Genomic DNA, 24,340 nt, shown 5'->3' with positions numbered 1-24,340 from the left:
ATTAGGAAGTACATGTCAGGCAAAGCCACTGAAGATGGCATTTTGTAAAAGCTGAGAAAGATACAACTCACCAACACTGGCTATGGAAGCTATGAAGCAGAATGCTAAGGCCGGGAAGCGATTGGAGCTTTTTTTCATCGGATGGAGGTTTGTACGAAGAAAGAGGATTTCATAGTTACTCGAAAGGGCTTCCTGCACTTATGAAATCAAAAGTAGCAGAACACCATCTCCACCGATAAATAAGAGTAGATATATCCTGGCAATCTCCTACATCGTATCGACGTCGGCTTTCGGCCATGGCCACCAGCCATCCAGTGCCAAGTCGCCATAAATATTGTTCCAAGTGTTTGAAGGGTTGTCATGGACCCATGAATAGACTTGTTGAGTCTCTCCATTGGCCTTAGGCGTCTCCCATGCAGACGTTTGCGTGGCGTCAACAAACGCACACGCCCAACTCATGTTCTCCGGCGTGATATCCGTGACTTCGAAATCTTTCAAGACGCTGATCTCCCGAGCAAAAACAGTCAACTTCGCTGTCCAGTAAGGCTTGTCTCCCAGGTCGGATAAGAAAAAGTTTCGCCTGCATGTCCATCCCCTCTTGAACAGAGACGGCTTCTCGCCACGAAGATGTGTCTGAGTGTATGTGGCCTCGAAATCGAAGTTGCTCATGTCCCAGTGGAAGCCTTCTCGCATGAGCCGCCGCAGATCGCGCGGTTTCACGCGTAACCTGACTTCCCAGTGAGGTTTGCCGGCTACTGCATGGGCTTTGCCGAAGTACGGCGATTCCCATGCGAAAGAAGCGGTCGGCTCAAGACCCTGCCATTGTTCTGAGTCATAATGCTGCACACGGTGTGCATGGGAAATCGACTGATATGGGGGAGGCTCTGCCCGGCAAGGGTTGGTTGTCGGGTTCAATTGTGTAAGGGAGGCTTTGTCCATGTCGGTAGTTTTCTCTCGAATTGTCGAAATTCCGAAACAGAAAATATGAGGGATGTCTTGGATTAATCTTGGAACATGCTCGGGGGATTGTCAATGAGGGCAAAAGATGCGGGATATGCTTGAGAGTGAGGAGCGTCGCGTGCACTTTCATTTAAAGGTGTAGCTTATTCGTCGGAGATAGATAGTAGGCAGGTAGCTTGAGGTATTGTCGTCCATGGTGCAAAAATGTTTGAACTTTGCCGCCACTGGGCATCAGCATGGAAAACCCAAAGAGGTTGGACTCCCATGTGGGAATCGCACGACGCATTGTGTGCGAACCTGTTGGGTAGCGCTCAGCCACGACCATGGTCAATAGCACGTCGCCCATTCCATATAGGTTGAAAAGCGCCCGATATCAGGGAGTTGGCAGGAGTCACGACATTGGAGCAAGCGGCTCCAGCGCTTGCCCGTGGCTGAAGTTGGCCTGGAAAGCACACGTTGGCTTCTTGACGTGATAAAATGCAGGTTTCGCGGTCAAATATTTTGCAGGATATCTTTCAGGGCGAGTAAATCCAATTTCAAAGCTACAGTATTCCAAAAACAAGCTTACTTAGTAACTTGGGCAAGTTGTCAGTCTGGGGGCGAGAGCCACACGAATCTAGATCAGCACGGAATAGTTGGCCACGGACGTATCTTGAGAATGGGGAGAACATGGTTGGATGTGCGTTCCGATGAGCCAAATATGGCATCATAATATCTATCATCATGTCCTCTCTGCTGTGAAGGAGACTCTCCCACGCTCAATTTCCATCTCTATCCCCTTCATAGACGATTCCAAGGACACATTTGCCTGTCCATAGAAGCCCGAAGCCTGTGTTTGTCTTGGAGTAGCAGCCAGAGCACTCCGTTTGCCTGACACCAAGGATGTCCTACCGAATATTACTGCTCCCCCGACCTTGAGGTTTCCAGGTGGAACTATTTTCCCCACCGCTGCACTAGCCGTTATCTCCTGGACTCTGTCACATTGACATTGAAACGTTCCAGGACTTTCACATGGCTCAAAGAGTGTGCTAGCCCCTCGATGCCATTTAAGGTGGCTTGGGGTCAGATACTCCTGGCTTAGCCGACATCCTGCTTTCTTGTAAAGGTCGAGCAAGGTTTCAACCTTTATTCCAAGGTAGTCCTTTTCTTTTGGCATGGTGCGCCATCGGTGACACAATCCTTCAGCTCCCGATGGCGGCTGAATCAAGTCCTCGAACCCGCTGCCGAAAAGCGTCAAGGCATCACTGTCCTGAACCAGCTGGGACCAACCCCCGCTAGTCTTAGCCAGTATTCGTTTCTTGACATGGCTTATTGACATTCTGTCAACAAGTGCCATATATTCATGGCCAACCAGCTGGTTCTGAAACGGAACACCAGCAGCTGTCTCTGGACGTGCCTTTCTCCCCAGGTCTAAGGCCAATAGGTCTTCAAGAACCCCAAAATACCTGATCACCAATGTCTCTAACGTCTCTGGCCGCCGTCTGTCGCTGACAAGCTCCAGATCCTTATGTTGGAGAAGTGTATCAGCGGCAGATTCCTCGCTTGGTATGTCTACTCGTCTGCCTTTGATGATGAAAGGGCGCTGCGTACTGCGTGTCCGGATCATGTGCAAAATGACTTCGGCGCCATTCGCGAACCAAGCTCGAGAATCTGCGGTATCGTAGAGTACAACTCTCATCTGATTGGCGTCAAATATTGTGTCTTCGTACGCACCACTTCCCCACTTCATCTGGTATCCAGAGTCCTTGGGCCCAAGAGTAGCCTCAAACTGGGCTGTGGCAAACTGTTGAACACCAAGAGCCAACTTAGAGAACCGCACAGTGGGCTCATATTCTTCTGCAGTCGAGTAGTCGATATTTTCATAGTTGACATCCGGGTCTCCGAGCCTCGTACGTGCTTCGGACCACCATCCCACTATCGCCCGAGTGTCTTTCAATGCTTCAAGGTCAACCTCGTCGATTAAGGCTCGGTTTTTGCATTGTCTAAGGCCCTCCAAATACGAAAGTCGTCGACGACCATGTTCGGGGACCACAAGATGCCATTGAATAATATCCCCCTGTCTGCTGATGGGCAGAAGCATGGCGGTTGGGCCTTTCATAACGACCCCGCCTTCGAACACGATGGCGTTTTGAATACCACAAATCTTGGTGAGAAGGTCGATACTCATCTCTAAACCTTTTTCCTCGCCTCGAGGCGGTATCGGAAAGTGGCGGGCGAGGACGGCGTCGGAGCTGATGAGATTCGTCCAGCAGCTCTGTTCTTGGAGGGTAATGTCTTCGAATTGACAACTAATTTGGAACTCTGGACCACTACTAGTGTGATTTCCAGGAAGTCCCGTATTTATTGTCTCAATCCCAACATCACAATACTGGTGTGGCAGCTGGTCGCCTCTTTCTCTGCGTCGTGAAGGCAGGCGAAGAGACGACGAAATCCATGCAACTTGTTGGGCGACAGCAACCAGCGTAGGCGGGTTGCCCGTCACTTTGAAAATGGCTTCTCCAGTCTCGGACAAATCAACGCTGATCCTAGTGCCTTCTGTCGTCTCTACATGTATTGATAGACCGTTAGCATGAGCTATTAGTTCAACAAGCCCACAAACTAACCATGAGTTCTGAAATTCAGTCCGGCATCAGCTTGCTTGGAAAGGTTTTGGAGGTAATCTTCAACCGCCTCCAAAACAATTAGACCGCCGATATGCCAGGTAGATGTCAAGTATTCTATACATGGGGCTGCGAATGCTGCGGAAGCGATGCCAGTGTAGGACAGCACCTGTCGTAACTGTGGCAGGTCTTTCCCAAATTGGTCCTCAAGAAACTCAAGTGGTTTCCAGTCTGTTTTCAAAAGAATAGAGGACAGACATTTTGAGTCCCGACAAACCATGTTGCTACAGAAAGGTTTCAGCCGATTTTTTCCCAGGGCTTCCAAAACGATAGCCTCGATGTGGGCAAACATTGGCGACTCTTGGTTCCCACAACCTTGGTGAAGACGCATGAAGGATGACGGTTGCGGAACGGCGAAGCCATCTGATTGCAGTGACGTGCTTCGTACCACCACCTCTAAATCTTGATCTCCTTCAGTTCCGAGTTCCGCTGGCTTCTGGTGATCATGCGCGGCTAGTCTCCATTGCCGACCCCCACGAATGGCAGGCCGCAGCCAGTCCAGTAACGACGCCTGACTCTGTCTGTTTGCCCGCTGCTTCTTTCGGCGTTTAAACACGACGAAGGTCAAGATAGCCACGGCCGAGAGCAAACCAAGAGCAATGAAACCCTTGAAGCCGTCCATCGTATTCATAAGGTGGATTGTGTTTTTATTAACGGAGTAGGCGGGATATCAGCGGTCGGCGCGATGGTTCGTAGAGAAGGCTGGGCAATGAGCTTTTCGCAGTACTTAAGGGGTTGACCGTGTCGGCACTGGTCATATATGCAAACGCAGGGTTGGGAGATGATTAGCTGCCTCGTCAATCGATTTAGAAACTGATCAACAAGCCAAGACCACCAACGGCTTGCTGACGGCCGGCGGAGCACCGCAGTTCTAGGCTGTGCCAGTGGGCTACATGATTGGATGACAAGATATTTCTTTTTCTTTTTTGCTCAGCCAACATTCGCCCAAGAACAAAATTTGATTGGTCTTCTGCATTTACTCTAAGGCTACACGTTGAAATCGAGGACTCCAGGCTTTGCGCAAGGCATAATACTGTTAGAATTTGAAAATCAGTACGACTGTCAGTATCTCTATGTGACACGAACTAAAATCTCCTGTAGACGTTTGGTAGCCTTCTTTCGGACGACTTGTTTACTTATAGAGAAGAATCTAAGTTTGTAATTAGATAGAAATTTGCTCTCCGACTAATACCTCTGGCTATACCTTTTGGTTTTAACAGGTATTTCGCAGTCTGGTAGTTTTCTAATACTGTTAAATCCTTCTCTGATATCCTTTTTCTAGGCTTTTGGCTTATTACTATCCCTATCGTTGTTGTCGTCCCCGTCGTCGTTGTTGTTGCTATCCTTGTCGTCACTGTTATTATGCTAGTTAACCTTAGTATCTGTTATTATCTCCGTCGTCGTCTGTGCTTATTTCTCACCTGTGTAGCAAAACTATTGTATTTCATCGTCCTTGGCCTGATGCTCCATTAGCATCTGCCCTTCAATCTTTTGTTCTCCTGCGGTGGATGAAAATTCAGGCTCAAATCAGATGTTGAAGCACCATCACTCCGAAATTCGATCACACCACTCGAACAAAGCCATGTTTCGGAATCTGCCCGAACGGAGTTGTCAACCTACATCGAGCACTAGACACGCCATCTGAGGCCTGGCGCTGATGACCTGCTTTCTCACTCAACGTTGAACCCCTGCTCGCCGTCACCGACACCACGTCGCAAAGAGAACGCCGAACAAAGACCTACGCAGTCTCTGGGAATCGGGCGATAAGACCACGAGCCTCTATGTGACAAAGTTACTCTACTATAGCCTATATCCGATATCTAAGACGTGAGGTTACCTAGCCCCAGCCTTCCCAGCATCGAGGACAACGAACTGCAAATACTACTACTAGACGGCTGTTGTCCTATAAACGCCACAGGGAGCCCCTAGTATCTCGAGAACGATAGCGATGAAGCCGACCCTGACTTCAGCTTCAGCTTCTCGTCAAGACCTGGGATCCCTCAACCACTTGTTGTAGCCTAGATAAATGACCACCTCGCTCATCGCGTTGCATAAGCTTCATCATTTCTGTGAGAGTCTGAGTTTGTGGTTTGATTCACGAGGGGATTGGACTGGATGGGTCACGAGCTCTGCACCCATCTGATGAAGTTGTAGAGCCAAGCGACAACTTGTCTAGTTGCATACAACGGCGCCACGTAAAGCTTCTGCGACTGTTCATTGCGCCAAATTTGGAGGGAGAGCGTCATGTGCGATGAGAGGTTAGATGTCTTGAGTGACAATTGTCCAGTTTGACTTATCGTTGACGAGGCACGGGTCGGGTCACAACGGTAATTACGCAGAGAAACATGACCCTTCACTCCTTTGCTAAGATAATTGTCGAGGTTGCAAACAAGCCCCAGCGTTGTAGCATTCATGCTGAAAGCAGTTGCGCATCTCTTTGTTGTCACGAAAACAATGTCAATGTAAGCATTTACGGTTATCTTGTGGCCGTTGAGTCCACAAAGATAGTGGCAGAGCCTCTTTTGAAGCTTGTTTGCCTCCCTTGTCTGCCGTACCTTAAAAATGGGTAGCGCATTTTCCGCTTCCGCATTCCCGAGTTGGTGGCCGTGGGGTGGTGGGTGGGCTCGGATCTATTTAGGCTCCCTGTGTTTTTTTTTCCGGAGCCGGTGCCCTGGTGCGCTGAGCTGTGCTGCTATTTCTGGGCGCTGAGCTGGCGTCCTCCGGCAGCCTTCACTGCGATTTTTGGGGACACCGAAGTCTGACTCGCCGATACGAGCTGTGGGAAGACGGCGGCGAATGCCACGGACATACGCGGAGAGGGGATGGAGCGCATGCTTACGCTTGCTGGCAGAACGATGCTGTTGCGTGACTGTCGTGAGTGAGATCAGGCTGGGGTGCATGCGTTCTGAACTTCTGATGGCTGGGCCTGTGATGATGGCAGCAGTTGCCAGCCGGGTAGCCGATGTGTGGCGCCGCAGCTGAGAAATGGTGGCGCTAGATGGGAGATGTGGCTTGTAGCTATTTGTTTTTCGCGCAGGAATTTGGGGGTGCAATTGTCCCAAATTGCTGCGTCGCATTGAAGCCACATCGTCTGAAAAAAAATAAGGCCAATGATTCGTGAAGGTGGTAATCGGACCAAAAGTCGAGACCTCGAGACGGGACGGCGGCCTCGAAGGGGAAGAGGAGAGGGAATATCCTGTTTGGAGCAATTTGGTGATGTCATGCGTCGACATGGATCAGCGTCGCAAATCGCAAGGGGACGGGTTCCTAGCGGAGGAGAGGGTTGCTTCAGTGTGCTTCATGTTTGGTGGTTTTGGTTAGGGGTGTTCGCCAGACGTTGGCGGTTGCAGAGGCCCTGAGGAAGGGGAGATCCCGGGCTTCTGGTTTCTTATTCGCGGGTGCGGTTGCGGAACGGAGTTTGATGTTTATGGGAATTTGATGATGATATGGATTGAGGGATTTCCATTGTGCATGTTGTGTTGGGATGGCGGTTGATCATTGACCGTTGCGGTGCGGATAGGTCGACGGGTGGAATGCCGATGGTGGTGTTTGTTTGTGACGTCCATCGCATTGTTTGGTGCTCCAGTGCTGCGGTGCTGTTCGCACAGGCAGACGTCCCAAGCCCTGCCCGGCCAACGCCAGCACCAACGAGCCGAGCAGCCGGGCCACGATTCCCGTGTCTGTTCGCCATGACTGGGCAGCGACAGCCTGACCGTGACGCTTGGAGGGGCAGATGGGCGGCGCAGAGTCGAGGTCCGCGGGGGGCGAGCGATGGGCGGCGGCGGTGGTGGGATGTGATGGCAGGCGTGGTTGGTGGTGGATTCGATGGTGTTGATCTTCAGGGGATGGGTTGAACGGACCGTTACCAGGTGCCTAGGCTGGTTCCTGGCTGGCTTAGGTAAGACAGCGGCAGCAAATAGAAAGAGGGCATCGTCGACCAGTTTCGAGAGAACTGGGGCGCAGTTACGGGTTAAGGAGCAAGGGAAGCGCCGACGGTCGCTTGGCCAACCACGGGCGCTCCAAACGATCCACATCACCCACAAGGCACAGGGCCTCAACCCACTAAAGAAAGAATCCCGGCTCGCACTCACACTCGTCTGGTGCTCGCCTCCTCCTCAGTGCTGAGACTCGGGGGGCATATTGACCTGGGTGAGGTGCTAATAGGGGAGGGAGCTGCGACATGGCGGCTGCTCTTCGGGGAGTCTGCTTGTGCTGCATTGCTGGAGGGAGGTGGTGGAAACTGGGAACAGGACAGTGGACAGAGAGCTGAATGTCTGCACAGCCGCTGCGCAAAAGGCACATGACGCCAACAAACTCAGCAAGTATTCAGCTCATGGGGGCGCTGAGCCTGAAGTTGGCATCATCGCCTTCGTTATCGCACTTTTTGTCGCTGCTTGGGAACGGGGACCGCAGTGACGTCTTTTGCGATACGATGCCTGCCCTGGCCTGGCCTGCCCTGGCCTGGTCTGCCCGGTCTGGTCTGTCGCTTCTGCTGTTGGTTGTCGCTGCCTTGCTTTTTCTCTCCGGTCCCTTTCTTGCTCTGTGTGTGCTCCGTGCCTCCTCAATCGGACCCATTGCTTTGCCTCTCGTCTACCGGGCGGGGCCCTGCTCTTTTTAAGGTACAGTAACAACCCTAGTAAATGCATGCAATCCGGGCACGCCTCCGATATGCACTTTAGGCAGCATATGCAATATATAGGCCCCGATATGTATTTTTTGCCCTCATAGTAACCACACCAAAAGTATCAATAATAACTAGTTTTAGGCTTCCTCTAAGGCTCTAGTTATATAAAAAACTCTATGATCTCAGCCTACTAACCCTCCTGCTACTTCTGCGTTAACTACTGCTTCAGCACCCACAATGCTGCCATATCAGCTAGCATCACATACTCCTTCTCCTCAGCAAACGTTAAGAGTTATATAACATTAACAACTGCTCCAGATATAGTTATTTTCAATAGAGGATCCTCAATTTCAATATTCTCTCCTTCATCTTCTAAATCTCCAGAACTAACGTTAATTATTAGCAGTAACTTATCATAATTACTTAGCACATAATCCATAATCTCATCAGGCATGTGAGGCTCTCTAAGGGTAAAGTTCTCTTCTACTAGGTTCAGAAACTCTACAAGTAACTCCTCTGACTCTAAGAATGTTACTACACACCAAAAAAGCCCTAATAGATCATCTAGATAATCTAGAGGAGCATAAGATTTATAAGTAACTAGATCACAAAGTGAAGAGTAGTTCTAGCAGTTCTATATAGTGGAGGTCTTAAGGGACCCAAAAAAGGCCTCCACAACCCACCACAATATAAGCTATAAGTTCACAACTTTAAGAGGCTCAGCATTAAGCATCTTATTAAATAGATTAATTAACTAAGAGAGGTAGGTATATCTATAATAGCTCTTAAAAGTGTTAATAATACCCTAGTCCATTAGCTAATACTTCAAAGTAGTGTTTAGCAGCAGAAACTTAATATATATCTCTAGAGGCAGCAGGTTAAGCTCAATAGCAGCCATATAAGCAGAGAAGTTATCCATAAAAAGGAGGACCTTCTAGCCAGGCTTATAGACATAAATATAGTAGTAAAACCCCTCTAGCTAATCTATCATAACAGTCATAATAAACCAAGCAGTCTTATTATGTTTCCAGACGATATTTAACACATTAGTATTAAACCCACAAAAGGCGTGCAAGGTCTTACTTCTACCAACAGCCCATATCTTAAAGTAGTTATCTCCCATTACATTAGTAGTAAAGCCTAATAAGATCCAAAATTTATCCCTCTTAACGCTAAGTTAAGAGGCAGTAGCCTAGCCAGAAGAGGGCAGTTAACACCAGTATAAGCCAGTCTCATCCATATTATACATATTACGTAGGTTATACTTACAGATAACTCTACATATATCTTCAATCCACTAAGTAGAAGTAATCCCAAGATCAGCAGAGCTACCCTCACTATAAAAAGGTTAATATTTAATATAGTAATACTTCTTAAAGAGGGCTACCTAACTACAGCTAAAAGTTAGAGGCTTAAAGAGGTTAGACTTATAGTTCCTCATAGCAGGCACCATCTACCAGAGATATAATGCTTTTTACTAGATAAATTAAACTATAATCCCAATACCCTAAAGTTCAAGCTCAATCTACTACTAATAAAGGAGACTCTTAAGCTCTAGCCACTACGCTATCAACATACGCTATACTTCGCTACCAAATAGCTGATCTAAGCTAGGCTCCTTCCACATCTTTAAGAAGTAACAAGAGATATTCAACTAAAAGAGTTAAATACCATACGCCTTAAGTATATACTTAATTATAGCCTTCTATATAAAGTAGACGCATTAATTAGACGCCCACTTATAGAAGGTAAGCTTCTGCTAAACGCTCAACTTAGCCATACGCATAGCAGCAAAAGAGGTAGTGAGGAGGGTAGGTAGTAGAGTTAACAGTAGTAGCTAGCAGAGGGCAAAAATAGCCACTTTAGCGTAAAAAATCAGGTTAGATTACCCCTACCCACCCCCTGTGAGGGCTCTGATTTTCGACAAAAAACCCCTGCTGTGGCCCCTTATATAGGATAAATCGAGGAGGCGTATACAGTATACAGATATACAAAAAATCGTGTTCAGACCATAGTAAAAAAAGCGGGCGGCTCATCAGTATGCATTTTGACCCGATTATCCAGTTGGAGGGTGATGCATTTGCAGGGGTAATTACTGTAAGCTGCGAGTTTCCGGTCCACAGAGGCGGCGGCACTCGGCAGCCACTTGGACCATCACAGGGCAAAAAGCAGCGGCAGGGCAGGGAAGCACCAGGCAGGGCAGCCGGGGAGGGACGAGGAGACAGGGCCAGGTACCTGCTCCCCCAGATTCTGCAGTGGAGGTACCTGTCGTGGGGATCCAATGGATGTTGTCATCGTTGTCTGGTCGTCACTGCGGTATCCGTTTTGGTGCATTTTCGCAGAGGTTGGAGGGGGAAAGCGAGAAGGTTGGCGGCGTCCTGCCTTCCTACTTTTCTGTGTTTTCTGTGGAAGGAGGCACCTCAGCAGCAAAACCCTCGCTCGTGATTGGCCGTGTTCCCCCAAAATCCGAATGGCAGGAGACTCTGGCGGGAGGCAGGCAGGAGGTCGAACCTAAGTGAGGTAACGTGGGTAGGTACCTACCTTCCTGGTTCCTTGGCCGTCCCTTCCTCCGTCCCTTCTCCTTGCAGAATTTATCTATGCAGCACACCGGGAAGGGATCAGAATAATCAGGAAACAACGGCCTCCCTTCCTGCTTCTGCTCCTTCAATCTGTCACCGTCTCACAGTCACACAGACACGCGGTGTGCGCATTTGGCATCTGCAATCGACAATCCCAATCTGCATCCATCTTTCCCTCCTCTGCCTCTGCCGTCTGCCATCTGCCGCCGCTCGACATCTCCAACACCCGCCTCACACTGCAGCTCCTCCTGTCTCTCCATGCCACTCTGTTAGCCTGCGACCATCCGACGCAGCACAGCAGTAGCAGTAGCAGATCTTTCCCCACGGCCAAGGATCCGTCTGGCAAACCAGGCCCCAAGACTCCAAGACCCAAGCCACTCTCGAACGTGCATCTCGCTGCGACCAAGACCAAGGTACGTCCACCTCACCCATCCCACCACACCACACCAACACACCACCACCATACCCGATACCTCTTCCCAATTTCCCGTACCGATTCCCTCTCGTTCTTCCACCAGAACCGTTTCTGTTTGCAATTTCCCTCTCTTCTTGTTTCCCGTTCTCCATCTGCCTGCTCCAGATCCGCCAGCAACAGGCGGACGGTCCCTCACCAGCCGCGCCCACGTTTCTCCAATCCCGCGCAGCCGAAACTGACCTCGTTGGGGTCTAGACAAGAGCAGGAACAGGAACAGCAACAACCGCAGGAATACGAGCGAGCGCAACGCCAACCAGGGAGCCGCACAGAAGACGCAAAAATACGAACTGCTGACCCGGCGCCGCCTCGGGCGAAACACCGAAATACGTAGTCCGGTCCATTAGTCTCACCCATACCGAGTACCTGCGCCTTAACTCAGTCCGTGGCTGCCATTCGTCTTCCACACCCACAGCGCAGCCCAGCAGCAGCGCAACGCAGCACACTGCACTCGTTCCAACCTCGACAAGCTCCTCTCCCACCTGCGCCTCCTCGAATCGATTGCCATACGTCTGGCTCATCGCAATAGGGGCTCCAAGACAAGACATCACTGCCCCAAATTGTCTCTTCTGGTGTGGCCTGCAAATCCATCTGTCGCCCTTCGTCGACCGCCCGGCTTGCTCGTCGCCTACCCTTACCTACACGACCACGCAAACAACTACTGTCTGGTACGACCGCCCGCTGTCAAGCTCCACGAGCATTGCACTTGGCGGACGCGACTAGCTTGCCTCGTCCGCCTCCCTCTTGCCTCAAGTCACCGGGCGACCTGCGGTGCACGGAGGTTAGTGATCTTGTTTTTGCTCCTGCCGCTTCCTTTCCTCTGGCATCCCTCTCCATCTGGTCTTGTCTCGGTCGCATGCACGGCTGCGTGCACTGGAATGATCAGACGAATTGTCAACATACGCCGCCCGCAGCCAGAACCGCGCTCACAATTAAATCAGTCCTCAATCCAAGACCTCTGAAATTGCATCCGCATTCCGTCTCGTCGCACGCTGCCGTTTTCTCCCCTCCAACCCATCTTTTCAACGTCGAATCCGCTCCGCTTCCGTCCACCAACTCCATCCGGAGACGACGCTTGGCTTCCAACCCACGAGGGTTGCGGGACGTTTGCCATCTTTCCTTTACTCACTGAAACATGCCTCGATACGACTACGACGACGGCAGCGCCGAGCGCGAGCCTCTCGATAATTCCTACCGGCCTCATCCGCGCTCTCCTTACCCCCCGGAACAGTACCACGACCAGCAGCAACACTACTATAACGGCCCGCCCCCGAACTACCAGTCGCAACAGGACCTGAGGGCACAACAGTACCCAGGCGGCCACCCAGACTCCAACTTTGGTCGAATGAGAGAGGGACGTAGGAACGATCGCCAAGGCGTCCCCCAGGCCGCTGTAGGAGCTGTAGGAGGTGCAGCTGCTGGTGCCCACATGGCTTCACCACAGGTTCCAAACCACCGCGACTGGGCACCCGCCCAACAGAGTAATCTTAACCCAAATGTCACTCCTGGCGCCGACAACTTCAGCGAGAACGCGTCAGGGGGTATGTCGGGTATTGCTTACAGCGTCGCCGAGCGTAATGCGAGGGAAAGCGGCGCGGATGCTATACGAAATGTCGGGCAAGCACAGCCTCCACGAGGCCAGTACCCCAACGCTCCTCCGTCAGCTTATAACCAACCACGCGGCGACGCCTATGAAATGAGCAACGCTCCTCGCCCGTACGCCCACAGCGACCGCACATCTCACTCCAGCCTGACTGCCCTTGGCGCTTCCGCAGCATCACCCTCAAGATTATCGCCGTCATCAACACCCTACGGCTACGACTACTACAACGACCATCCTTACTACCAGAGGAACGCAGACCACCTCGGCGTTGTTGACCCCAACTCAATAGCAGACGACGGTGACGACGGCTTGGAATACGGCCGTAGTCGCAGCGGACGCAACTCAATGCTCAGCCTTTCGAACAACAGCGAACGCACAGGCAACAGCCGGGCGGGAGCGGCAGCAGCGGCAGGCGCCGGTGCAGGTGCTGCAACCGCTCTCATGGCTGGTGCCGGCAGGACAGGAAATGCCAACGGGTACTATGACCCCGTCAAGGGCTCTCCGATGGGCAGTAACAATAACCTTGGCGGCGAGAAGTCGCAATCGGAGTGGGTCAAGTCAAACAACAGTCACAGGAAGAGGTGGAAGTGGTGCATCATCATTGTGGTCATTCTTGTCATTGCTGGTGCCATCGCCGGTGGCACGGCTGGTTGGCTACTGTCCAGGAACAATCGGAACAGCGACAGCAGCAGTAACGGACAGTCGGCATCCGACGACACCAACTCCAACGGCGACCTGAGCATCAGCAGCAAAGAGATCCAGGCTCTTATGAACAACAAGAACTTGCACAAGGTCTTCCCCGGCATGGACTACACCCCGATTAACACCCAGTACCCGGATTGCCTCCACAACCCCCCTTCGCAGAACAATGTCACACGCGACGTCGCAGTCCTCAGCCAGTTGACCAACACGATTCGCCTGTACGGAACCGATTGCAACCAGACCCAGATGCTCATCCACTCGATCAAGCAGTTGAAGATGGAGGACACGATCAAGATCTGGATGGGTGTATGGCAGGATGGAAACGACACGACCAACGCCCGCCAACTGTCGCAAATGTGGGACATTCTCGACGAGTATGGCGACAAGCATTTCGAGGGCGTCATTGTCGCCAACGAGATCCTGTTCAGAAAGGAAATGACGGAATCGGCCTTGGGAACTCTGCTTAGCGAAGTGCGGACCAACCTGACCGCCAAGAGCTTGAGCCTGCCGGTTGCCACATCTGACCTGGGTGACGATTGGACATCGTCATTGGCATCCAAGAGCGACTACATTATGGCCAATATTCACCCCTTCTTCGCCGGAGTGAATGCCAAGGACGCCGCCATGTGGACATATGCCTTCTGGGAGAACCAGGCTAGCGGCTTCTTCAAGTCGGACACGAAGAAGAACGTCATCGCCGAGGTAGGCTGGCCTAGCAAGGGCGGCACGAACTGCGGCAATGGCCAAGCTACAGGCTGCCCTGACGCGTCAGTCGCCGGCGTTGATGAGATGAACGAGTTGCTTGACAAGTGGGTGTGCCCTGCCTTGACCAACGGCACCAACTACTTCTGGTTCTCCGCCTTTGACGAGCCATGGAAGATCAAGTTCAACGAGAAGAACAAGGAGTGGGAGGACCAGTGGGGTCTCATGGATGTCGACCGCAACCTCAAGCCGGGTGTCATCATCCCCGACTGCGGCGGCAAGACCGTTTAGACGAAAAGTCAGTCACGAAGTTTTGATTTATGGGTTGGACGAGACAAGCGGGCCTGCCTCTCGTTCGCTGCTTGGCAATACGCAGCGATGTACATGACGGAGTAATCATGGAGTTAGGGTTAAAGCATGCCTGGCTTGAACGCCAGGGCAGCATGTATGATGTGTGATACCGTAAATAGTCACCTTCCGGTAATGGTTCGGATGGCTTCCAGTGTGTCGTTAGTATTTGACCGACCAAATAGATTAGTTTCATCATTAAGATTTTGTCTCATGTCCATTGTACATCCCCACGTGCCGTAATCATCTCACTGCAGCTCATACACGTACAGCACACTCTCTCCCTCCTCCGGCGCAAAGTACAACCTCACCCGCCCGTCGACAAGAGCCACGTCCATCGGGTTCTTGGTCATCAAAACCCCCTGCGCCTCCGTCCTCTCTATGAACGGCACCTCCCACAGAGGCACCATGGTCTCCGTGTCCACGATGGCCAGCCCGCCGACCTCGACGCCGCCCGCCAGCGTCGCAATACCCGAGCAGAGCATCACCTCATGTTTCCCGTCGTCGCCCAGGTACCTGCAGTCCTGGTAATCGATCCAGTGCGACGGGTTGACAATCTCCTTGGAGGGATGGACAGCAGCGGCGGCGGTCGGGGTGACGAGGGGATGTTGCTTGCCCTCCTGCTGCTGGTACACCACGCTCTCCGCGGAGACTGATACGTCCCATGTCGAAGCCTTGCGTCCGCCCCAGTTTAGGGTCGTGAGGGTGCCGATGCCGTTGTGCACGATGCCGCCCTGGTGGTCGCCCACGCCGAACATCCTTTCCAGCTCCAACTTGGCGGGGTCGATGCGGACGACGGTGCCGGTGGAGTTGGGCCGGTACTGCGAGAGGGTTGCCCAGATGTGGGTGCCGTCGTAGTCTATTCCGCCGTTGTGATACTATACGCGTCAGTGCCCCTTCAGCGTGATCTGGCGGGGGAGGGTGTACCTCGATGTCGCCCTCTTTGGTCACGACCCAATCGCCCAGCCTCTTCCCCCGCCCGTCGAAGACCACGAAATGCGCGAAGCCTGCGCCGGGGGTGCGGTCCGTGCCGTCGCGCCACTCGCCGTTGGGGTATTTGGAGGTCGGGGCGGTGTATTTCCCCGCGGAGACCCAGAAGCGCTCTTCGTCGGAGGAGGATGTGGGGGACGCGAGGCGGACGATGCCTTCTGGTTCCCAGAGGGGGCCTTCCAGGGGTATCTTTTTGATGAGCTTGAGGCGGGATAGGTTGGAGCGTGAGAGGGTTTTGAGAGCGGCGATGATGTGGCTGTCGTCTTCGGGGTTGCGGTCGGGGAGCGGGGAGGGGGCGAGGGGGGTGGCTGGAGAGGGACGGGTGATGTTGGGCATGGTGAGGGCGTGGGATGTGGATTGTACGGGGAGGAGGAGGGTGAGGGCTAGGAGGGGGGTGAGGTTCATGACAGATGGGTGAGTTGGTGGGGGCTGACTTCTTTCAGAGTTTTCTGGGTTGTGGGCAGTCTGGCGAAGAGTTCAGATTCGTTGCTGGGATTGGGATGTGAGAAGGGGATATTAGGTGTCGTTGAATGGTCGCGGGCGGTTGAGCGTGAGTGTTCCGGACGGGCCGGGCAGGTGGTGTTCGGACGACGTTTGGGCCGCGTTCCCCGCGCCGTAGCGCGGCCTGGTTCGTCTGTGGACCCCACCAATGACAGATGCCGAGAACCAAGTGCGTCAATCTCATGAATATAGAGCAACGTCTTACTTGCAACGCTGGTGAGATGTCCTTCATATACCACCGACTGCTCTAGACTACAGTACAAAGTATATTCGCTTGAGCTTTGCTGGTGAGTGTCAATGATGTCAAGCAGACGGCTATATATGCTCCAGGCAGCAAGAGAACCAGCTTTGCAGCGCATAACTTGCGATTGGGTCCGTTCTAGATCAGCTGGATACGATCGAAAGCCCCCCCGTCAAGGTTTGTGAGCCCATCTTCACACTTACTCACTGGCCCAATCACTTCAAACTGATCGCTAGCATTTATCCTGCGAATAATGAACGGTTCCCTCACCGACGTGACACATATGACGTCCCCAGATTGGCATGGTACGTCGTTACTACATCTCCCAATATAGCCCTCTTTGGTGGAAATGGAAAGAAATTGTTCGAGCACTGCGTGCAACTTCGTTAGTCGCTCATTGCCTAGCCACTCTGCGCCATCAAACTCAGCCTCGCGGACCTTGACAAGGGTTTTGAAATCGTCAATCGACAACACGGCTGACCAAAGGTATTTAGAATCCACAGATCGACGAGACGACAATGGTCTAATGATCATGTCTTCGATTTCTTTGATGCGTTCGATGACTGCCATTTTCCTGTCCTCAAATGTAGCCATGTGTGTAAATGACTTGTCAGGAGCAACAATCTCACAGGAGTCGATTATATTTGTAGTGACGGTGAGCACCTTACCATCGTCTGAAAGCTCCGGCGGTTGATCCGAGAACTGGCCGAGTCGGGATGAAGATGAGCTCAAATAGAATTTTGACACCCAGGTAGGGGCTTCGGGCACTCGGTGCCCATAGGACGCGCCTCGTATGAACTTATAGTCGCCGGTGTATTGAATAATGAGCTTGGTGATATCGGAGAAAACCTGTCCAGAGGGGCGGCTGTAATCCACAAGAGGGAGCCGCAATTCAGGAAACCGAGTATTCAAAACTTGCAGTAGACCGTAGAGCCCGTAGATACGGTCTTGAAGAATGGAAGACCTTTTCCGGCTGGTAAGGTTCAAAAGTATTATAAGCATTGAACCGGCATTTTCATCCTTCAGATCCCGGGACAAATGCGATTTCTGCGCCCATGATCTCATTTTCACTAAGTTATCCCATGCAAGCCCTGGGCCAAAGTACTTCATTCCTGTCGCGAGTCCATCGATCCAGTCAAGTGTCGCAGTGCAGACGAATCCATCAAAGGCGTGGGCAAAGATGGGGGATCTCTTTGTGAGCACAGCCTCCTGCACAGTCCAGATTCGAGAAAACCAAGGATGCCATTCAAACATTCTGAATAAATAATCGAATTCCGCTTTTGCATCTTCGGCGGTGGTGACTTCACTTTTGCCCAAGTCAGGCCACGATGGCCTTGTGTTTGCTTGATGGTGAAAGAATCCCTTATGTAAATCGGTTTGATTAAACCGCCACATGATGCAGGAAGACAACCAGATAATGACCCGTTCCGCTGCAGCATAGATGTGTCCTATGCGTGGGATCTGTCGGTTCTTCTCCTTCTCGTCGTGCTGATTGATACAAATGGCATCAACCCAGATAAGAAACGGTGGCGAGAGGATATTGTCGGAGGGCATATCTCGGAATGCGATTAATGCGTCATACAGACTGACTGTGACCGGAAATAACGTTCCGTTGACTTTTATCAATCGCATATCTTTTGAGTCACCCCACACGTAGGACAGTGCATGGTATCGTGGGTCTTCGCTGAGGTAGACGGTGCGAAGCTGGCATTTTACCCTGCCCACGCCAGGCGTGATGCGCAAAAGACGGATCTGAGTCCCCCAAAGAGAATTATAAGAAATCTTGGCAACGGGCTTTATAGCACCCTGTCGTGGACTGCGACGTCTGTGCCGATAGGCGATGTTCCGCGCCGCGGCTCCATGCTTCCTGCGCATATTGTCGATGAAAGAGAAATCGTGGAGGCGAAGGAATGAAATGATGACTTGTCAGAACACGCGCAGCGGGGTTGCTCAGAAGGGGGGTTTCCCACTTATATATGTGCGCAGTCAGCCAAGATCAGGCTGCGCTGCACACCAGGGCTGACTTCATTGGCTTGACTGCGCCGTACGAAGCCATGTTTGCATAGCCACATGTGACTCGCTGCGGTCGTAGGCCAGTATGCACACACAATCACGGAACATCTCAACTGATTAGGGTTTAAATAGGATAGAAATCATTAGACCGAAAGGCACATTTTGACCACATCTTCCACTTCGTGAGCAAGCAGCGGCAAATGTGAACGACAACGTTGACAATTATGACGCACCTTTTTTCAAAATCAAAAAAGAAAACAAAAAAGGCAAAAACTTTCCTGAGCCTCGAGGAAAACAGCCTGAAAAGTGAAATTCAACCCAAAACTGAATTTCAAAACATATAAAATAGTGACAAAGAAAGAGCCTACCACGTAAAACCAGGCCAGTTGGTCTTTTGGCGGGAGCTCTTCATTGAACGCCGGCAGCCTTCACACCACCTGTTTTTAGCAGGAAGATATTTCAGTGCATTATGGTTGTGGGTGTAGTCATTGGAAATGTAGCCTGAATTATCTCAGGTTGTAACTGTCGCGGGTTCCGTGGATTCCAGTGTCGCTGAAGCTGCACAACCAGATCTGCTTCAATCAGTATGTCAATCCAAATCCCACCCCTGCATCCAAGACTTCCCGTTCGCGTCGAATCCAACCCTTAGTACGTAGTCTGTGTAATACCTTGGCCAGTGTCCAGCTGATCCACGATGGCTTGAAGCCCTTCGCTGTAACCCTCGGCAGTCTGGGCCAGACCAGTCCCACTGCTAATTTGCTGAACTGGGGCCACTCTCGAGGATCCTTGTCTGCCAGATCGCTTGGCAAAGCTTGATTGCATCTCCTCTCGTTCGTACCCCATCTTGGAGACGTTCCCAGATCCCACTATCTGGCCTTGTCCATTTTCGATCGCGTAGATAGAGCTCCAAACCAGTGGCCCGAGTCAGACCTGACTAGCGGTGGACATTGACCCCAGACGGCACGAGTCTTCAGCGTGGGGAAGATGCCGAATCGAACAATATTGCTCCAAGAGACGTGATAGCCCTGACTCGGAAGCACATCTCGAAAATTCGTTCTTCCTTTTTGAGCATTGGGTCCACGAAAGTCGGTGCAAGGGAGCGCCCTATTGGAGGACTGAGAGGCCGAAACCACGGAGCAATCCGGATGGGACTTTCGCAGAGAGTCATATCTTCTGCCATTAATACAGAGAAGAGTCGTCTAATAGATTGGTCCTGAATTAGGCTTCATTTTTAAGTTTATTGGTACTGCATTCACCCTCGCAACTTGACCTTCTGCCAAGGATCTCATGGCATCGGACTTTGGGAAGACGTCCCTGCCTGGTGACGTTATTAACAACGTTCTCAGCTTTTGCGCCAGGCAAAACGTCAGCGAAGAAACATTCTTCATCGCCGCATGGTCTTACACTATCGCCGTCTACAATGCCTCTTCACTTGCCACAACAAGTGTAATCAGAGGTGGCAAGAAGAACGAGGTTGCAATAGAGTTTGACTCAAGAATGACAATCTTGGAAACGTGCTCAGCTTTGCACTACACAAAGATATGCTCGGGCACAGATTCCGAGCACTCTCCTCGCAGTTCCACGCCAGGAGCCGAACTTCACGACGACCCAACAACGATTCTGTTTGCTCAAAATGGTACTTTCGACCTCGGTTCAGACATTGGCGAACAAGGAATTTTACCCAATATTGTGATTGATGGTCAATACCGCATCGATCTACACTGTATGTCAACCTGCTCGCAGTTCCTTGGCGACGCGCACTCGGGGATGCCCAACCAAATATCAGGTTGAACAGCTATTAACGATCCCAAGGCATCCCTCATTCTGTATCTGCTCTGTCAGCCCATGCGTTCCTGGAAACTTTCACTACCATCATTGGACAGTTCGCAACCCTGCCTCACGACAGATTACTCGGCGAAGTCAACGTACTCGGCCCCTTGAACCGCGAAAGACTTCAAAGCTGGAGCCCTCGCTACATCCCAGCTGTCGAGCGTTGTGTTCATGACTATGTCGACGAGCATGCCAGCGACACTCCTTGGAAGGAGGCTGTGGTTGCTACTGAGGGCCCCAACTTCACATATTCCCAGCTCTCGAGACTCTCCAGCAGGTTGGCGAAAAACCTCATAAACAATGGTATCACGAAAGGGGACATTGTTCCGATTCTGTTCGAGAAGTCTTCCTTTGCAGTTTTGGCCATCGTCGCTATCCTTAAAGCGGGAGGTGCCTATGTTGGGTTCAGCGCCGAGACACCCATCAACTTTCTGCGAGAATGTTCATCCATTGCGAACGCGCCGCTAATTATCACGAGTAATCATCATGAGGACCTCGTTCGGAAGGTCAGCTCCCGGGCGTTAGTACTGGACCAAGCATTCGTTGAGGGCCTGGAGAACTCAGCAGATGAAGAGGGCTTCTCATCTCCCGCTCGTCCCTCAGACCTGGCCTATCTGGTGTTTACATCAGGATCTACCGGTACTCCCAAGGTATGATACATCATCATTCCGTGCGAGAGTTTCTGCTAATGCCTCAGCCAAAAGGCCGTTATGACGGAACACAGAGCCTACGTCACAGACGCCCTCGCACAACAAAAAGCTGCTCTACTCACTCCTTCCTCCCGTGTGCTTCACTTCGCCTCATACAATTTCGACGCCACCAACTTCGATGTGCTCACCACTCTCATTGCTGGCGGCACAATTTGCGTTCCTGCCGAGTTCGATCGCATCAACCGCCTCGCCGGGGCCATCAACGACCTTGGCGCCAACTTTCTCGGCGTCACAGCCACCCTCGCACAGATTCTCGACCCAGAAGATGTGCCCGGGTTGAAAACCGTGATTCTATGCGGCGAAGCCAACAGTCCCGAAATCGTCGACAAGTGGACTCGGTCTGGAGCCGATGTCATCAATGGCTACGGACCTTCAGAGGCGTCATGCGCATTCTCGTACAACATCTATACTCGTCAATCGCCTAGGGCGAACAATATTGGACGGGCACTCGAGGGAGCTTGTTGGGGGTGGGTTGTGAACCCAGAGAACCACAATCAGCTACTGCCTATTGGGGCAAAGGGCGAGCTACTGATTCAAGGACCAACGCTGAGCAGGGGATATCTGAATGAGCCAGAGAAGACCGCAAAGGTGTTCATTGAAAGCCCTGAGTGGCTACCAGGGAAAGTCGCCATCGGCATGCAAAGGATTTACAAGACAGGAGACCTTGTGCGACAACTCCCAGATCAGTCTTTCGAGGTGTATGGGCGTATCGACACGCAAGTCAAGCTAAACGGCCAACGCATTGAGCTTGGCGAGATAGAGCACAAGGTGAGGTGAGTAGTAGGCGTCAGAAATGCTGCTTCCACGTTCTCAACCTTAGGGGGAAAAATGATGTCAAAGGGTTAACCGGCGTCTTAGTCTACTGCTTGGGGGAGAATTTACAGTCGCGGTGGAGGCAGTACATTTGACCCGCGGAGAAGAGCCTGCCTCAAAAGTTCTGATCGCATTCTACGCAACGAACGTAGGAGGTAACGGAAAGGATGCTGCGCCGCTGGACATTGTCAACGATAGTAAGTCTGAGCTCATTGACGTCCAAAGCATCAAGAAGAAGCTTGCAAACGGCCTCAAAGCCATTGCTATTCCCCAAGCTTTCATCCCACTTCTAAGGATGCCGGTCACTAGTCAAGGCAAACTAGACCGACAGCGTCTGCAGAAGATTGGCAGTCAACTCGATAAGCTTAGGTTGGCTGCGTTCTCTGGAGTCACCGTATCTGTCAAGGATGAGCCTGCGATGAACGAGTTTGAGGCAATCGTCTGCGAGCTGTTCGCACGGTCACTCAACTTGAGCAAAGGTGAAATTGGTCGTCAGTCAGATTTCTTTTCCATGGGTGGCGATTCCCTTAAAGCCATAAAATTGGTATCTCTGGCCAGGAAGCTGGGTTTCAGTCTCTCTGTACCGGTCAGTGACAATACTCTTCCGCGCACATTGAAGGCAGGATGGTAACTAATATACCATACCTAACTCACAGGACATCCTTCAAAAATCAAGGCTGTTCCAACTCGCCGAGTTCCTGCGCAAGTCCGCTCAGACTAATGAGTCAAGGAGCTCGTATCAGCCATTCATCAATATTGCAAACCACATCACACTCGACGAAATCCAAGAGAGCGCTAGAAACGCGTCTGCCTCACACGAAATTGAAGACATGGTCCAGGCCACGGATCTTCAAGCGAGCTGCGTCGCGTTCTCTACTTTTAGTGAAGAGCGCCGCGGAATCAACTGGCTCATATGCGACTTTGACGAGCCTCATGACGAGACAGCAGTTCATCGGATGTGTCAAACATTGACAGAAAGACGTGAGTGCATCTGCGAAGAAACCCACCATCTCAACTGTGTGAAAGCGAGCTAATAGAGTCAGACTCCACTCTAAGAACCTTCTTTGTGCCACACAAGCGAGCGCTGTATCAAGCTGTATCGAAGTGTTTTCGTCCTCCAACGAGAACTCATCTGAACCTTGACAGCATTGAGTATGCCACCAATGCACTCATTGAGACCGATTTCAAGGACAGACACGTGGATATGACTTGTCCTCAGACAGCCTTTGAACTACTCTCCAGCCACGACGCCACCAAGATCCAGCGTCTGCTCATCCGCATTTCTGCAGCTCAATACGATGGCCACTCTGTGTCAATCTTGAGTCGCGAAATAAGGGATCTCCTCAACGGATGCCAGCTTCCTGAGCTCAAAGGAAGCTATCAAGCATACCTTCATTATGCTCGGACAAACGAGTTGGACGAAGGCATTGAATACTGGACATCACTTCTTCATGGCGCGAAAATGACCCAACTTGTCAATCAGAAGGGTTCCACTCATGACGTCCCATCAGGTCTGAACTTTGTGGATGGTGTGCTCGTGAGCATGATTGACAGTCAGTTGCTTGAGTCTTGTTGCACTGGCGACAGAAGCAGCAACACCTTCGGCGGCAACACCAAAGGTGCAATTGTCAAAACGGCCTGGGCGCTCACTCTTTCTGAGCTGACTGGTAAAGACGATGTTGTTTTCGGCTCCACAGGCTGGGGCCGCAATCACTCCGTTGAGTTCGCAGAGGATGTGATGGGTTCATGCACTTCGCACATCCCCACACGCCTACGAATCACCACTTCAGCCACTGGCAATAGTCCCAGAGTCACATACGGAGATCTGGTCGAGCAACTACAGACGCAGCACATAGCTTCCATGCGATACGAGAACATCGGGGCGAATACGATAGTTGAGAAGTGCACGGCCTGGAAGCGGTGGACGCGGTTTTCGTCGCTGCTGGTTTTCCAGGGGTTAGACATCGGAACTCCGCAGAATTGCAGTGAAGATGGTGGAGTTGCTCCGACAATGAGGTTCACGGAGATCATGGACCCGGGCGATCGAGCGGACGTGATCGTTCACGTAGAGCCTTTCGGAGACCAGACGCGAGTCATGATGGCTTTTGCAAAGGCGCGTCTGCCCGAAGACATTGCTGGCGTGATGATGCCGACATTCAAACGGTACTTGAAGCTGATTACTCAGTTTCCCGATCAGCCTGTTCCCTTGGGGGAGGGCGACCTATTTCCGTTGTTGCCAGTTGTCTGTGAGAGCGCCACGATCACGCGCATTAAGGATGTTTTAGTCAACTCGCGGGCTGAAAATACTGTCAAACAGGTTTGGATGAAGGTTCTTGATGTGAATGATGGCGAGTTCGGCATGTTGAGGGAGGGTAGCAGGTCGTTCCTTGAGATCTGGGGCAATTCAGTGTCAGCGGCGGCCCTTGCTTATGAGTACAGGTCACGGGGCTTCACAGTTTCCACGGAGGACATGTTGCGGCATCAGATGGCATTTGAGCAAATGCAGATGATTTCAATGATGATTGACGGAAAGCAACAGTAATCAATAAACCGCAGTTTCGCGCGCAAGAGGCTATTCTTAGCACAATAGAT

General features: G+C 51.6%; 4 protein-coding genes across 4 annotated transcripts; 2 read left to right on the top strand and 2 right to left on the bottom strand.

The window, feature by feature from the left end:
* Positions 1–267: 267 nt before the first annotated feature.
* On the bottom strand, positions 268–3,127 carry CGCS363_v012691 (uncharacterized protein; the record flags this gene model as incomplete). The annotated part of the gene is made up of 2 exons (XM_036644540.1): positions 268–816; positions 2,453–3,127. 2 exons carry the CDS (start codon positions 3,125–3,127, stop codon positions 268–270), a joined length of 1,224 nt encoding a protein of 407 aa, XP_036490432.1.
* Positions 3,128–12,430: 9,303 nt separating this feature from the next.
* On the top strand, positions 12,431–14,593 carry btgC (putative glucan endo-1,3-beta-glucosidase btgC; the record flags this gene model as incomplete). Its single annotated transcript, XM_036644539.1, has 1 exon — positions 12,431–14,593. The coding sequence occupies one exon, from the start codon at positions 12,431–12,433 to the stop codon at positions 14,591–14,593; it is 2,163 nt and encodes a 720-aa protein (XP_036490906.1).
* A 1,927-nt stretch (positions 14,594–16,520) lies between these two features.
* het-6-5 (Heterokaryon incompatibility protein 6, OR allele) lies at positions 16,521–18,257 on the bottom strand (the record flags this gene model as incomplete). Its single annotated transcript, XM_036644538.1, has 2 exons — positions 16,521–17,635; positions 17,690–18,257. The coding sequence occupies 2 exons, from the start codon at positions 18,255–18,257 to the stop codon at positions 16,521–16,523; spliced, it is 1,683 nt and encodes a 560-aa protein (XP_036490258.1).
* A 1,425-nt stretch (positions 18,258–19,682) lies between these two features.
* Positions 19,683–24,290, top strand: chyA-0 (Nonribosomal peptide synthase chyA; the record flags this gene model as incomplete). Its single annotated transcript, XM_036644537.1, has 6 exons — positions 19,683–20,118; positions 20,208–20,875; positions 20,930–21,708; positions 21,794–22,334; positions 22,405–22,729; positions 22,792–24,290. The coding sequence occupies 6 exons, from the start codon at positions 19,683–19,685 to the stop codon at positions 24,288–24,290; spliced, it is 4,248 nt and encodes a 1,415-aa protein (XP_036490331.1).
* Between the last annotated feature and the right edge of the window lie 50 nt (positions 24,291–24,340).

The sequence above is a fragment of the Colletotrichum siamense genome (genome assembly GCF_013390195.1).
Source record: "Colletotrichum siamense strain Cg363 chromosome Unknown KSG_Cg363_contig08, whole genome shotgun sequence".
NCBI classification, from domain to species: Eukaryota; Fungi; Ascomycota; class Sordariomycetes; order Glomerellales; family Glomerellaceae; genus Colletotrichum; species Colletotrichum siamense.
The sequence above is the reverse complement of the archived record's forward strand: the minus strand, read 5'-3'. Positions and strand labels throughout refer to the sequence as shown.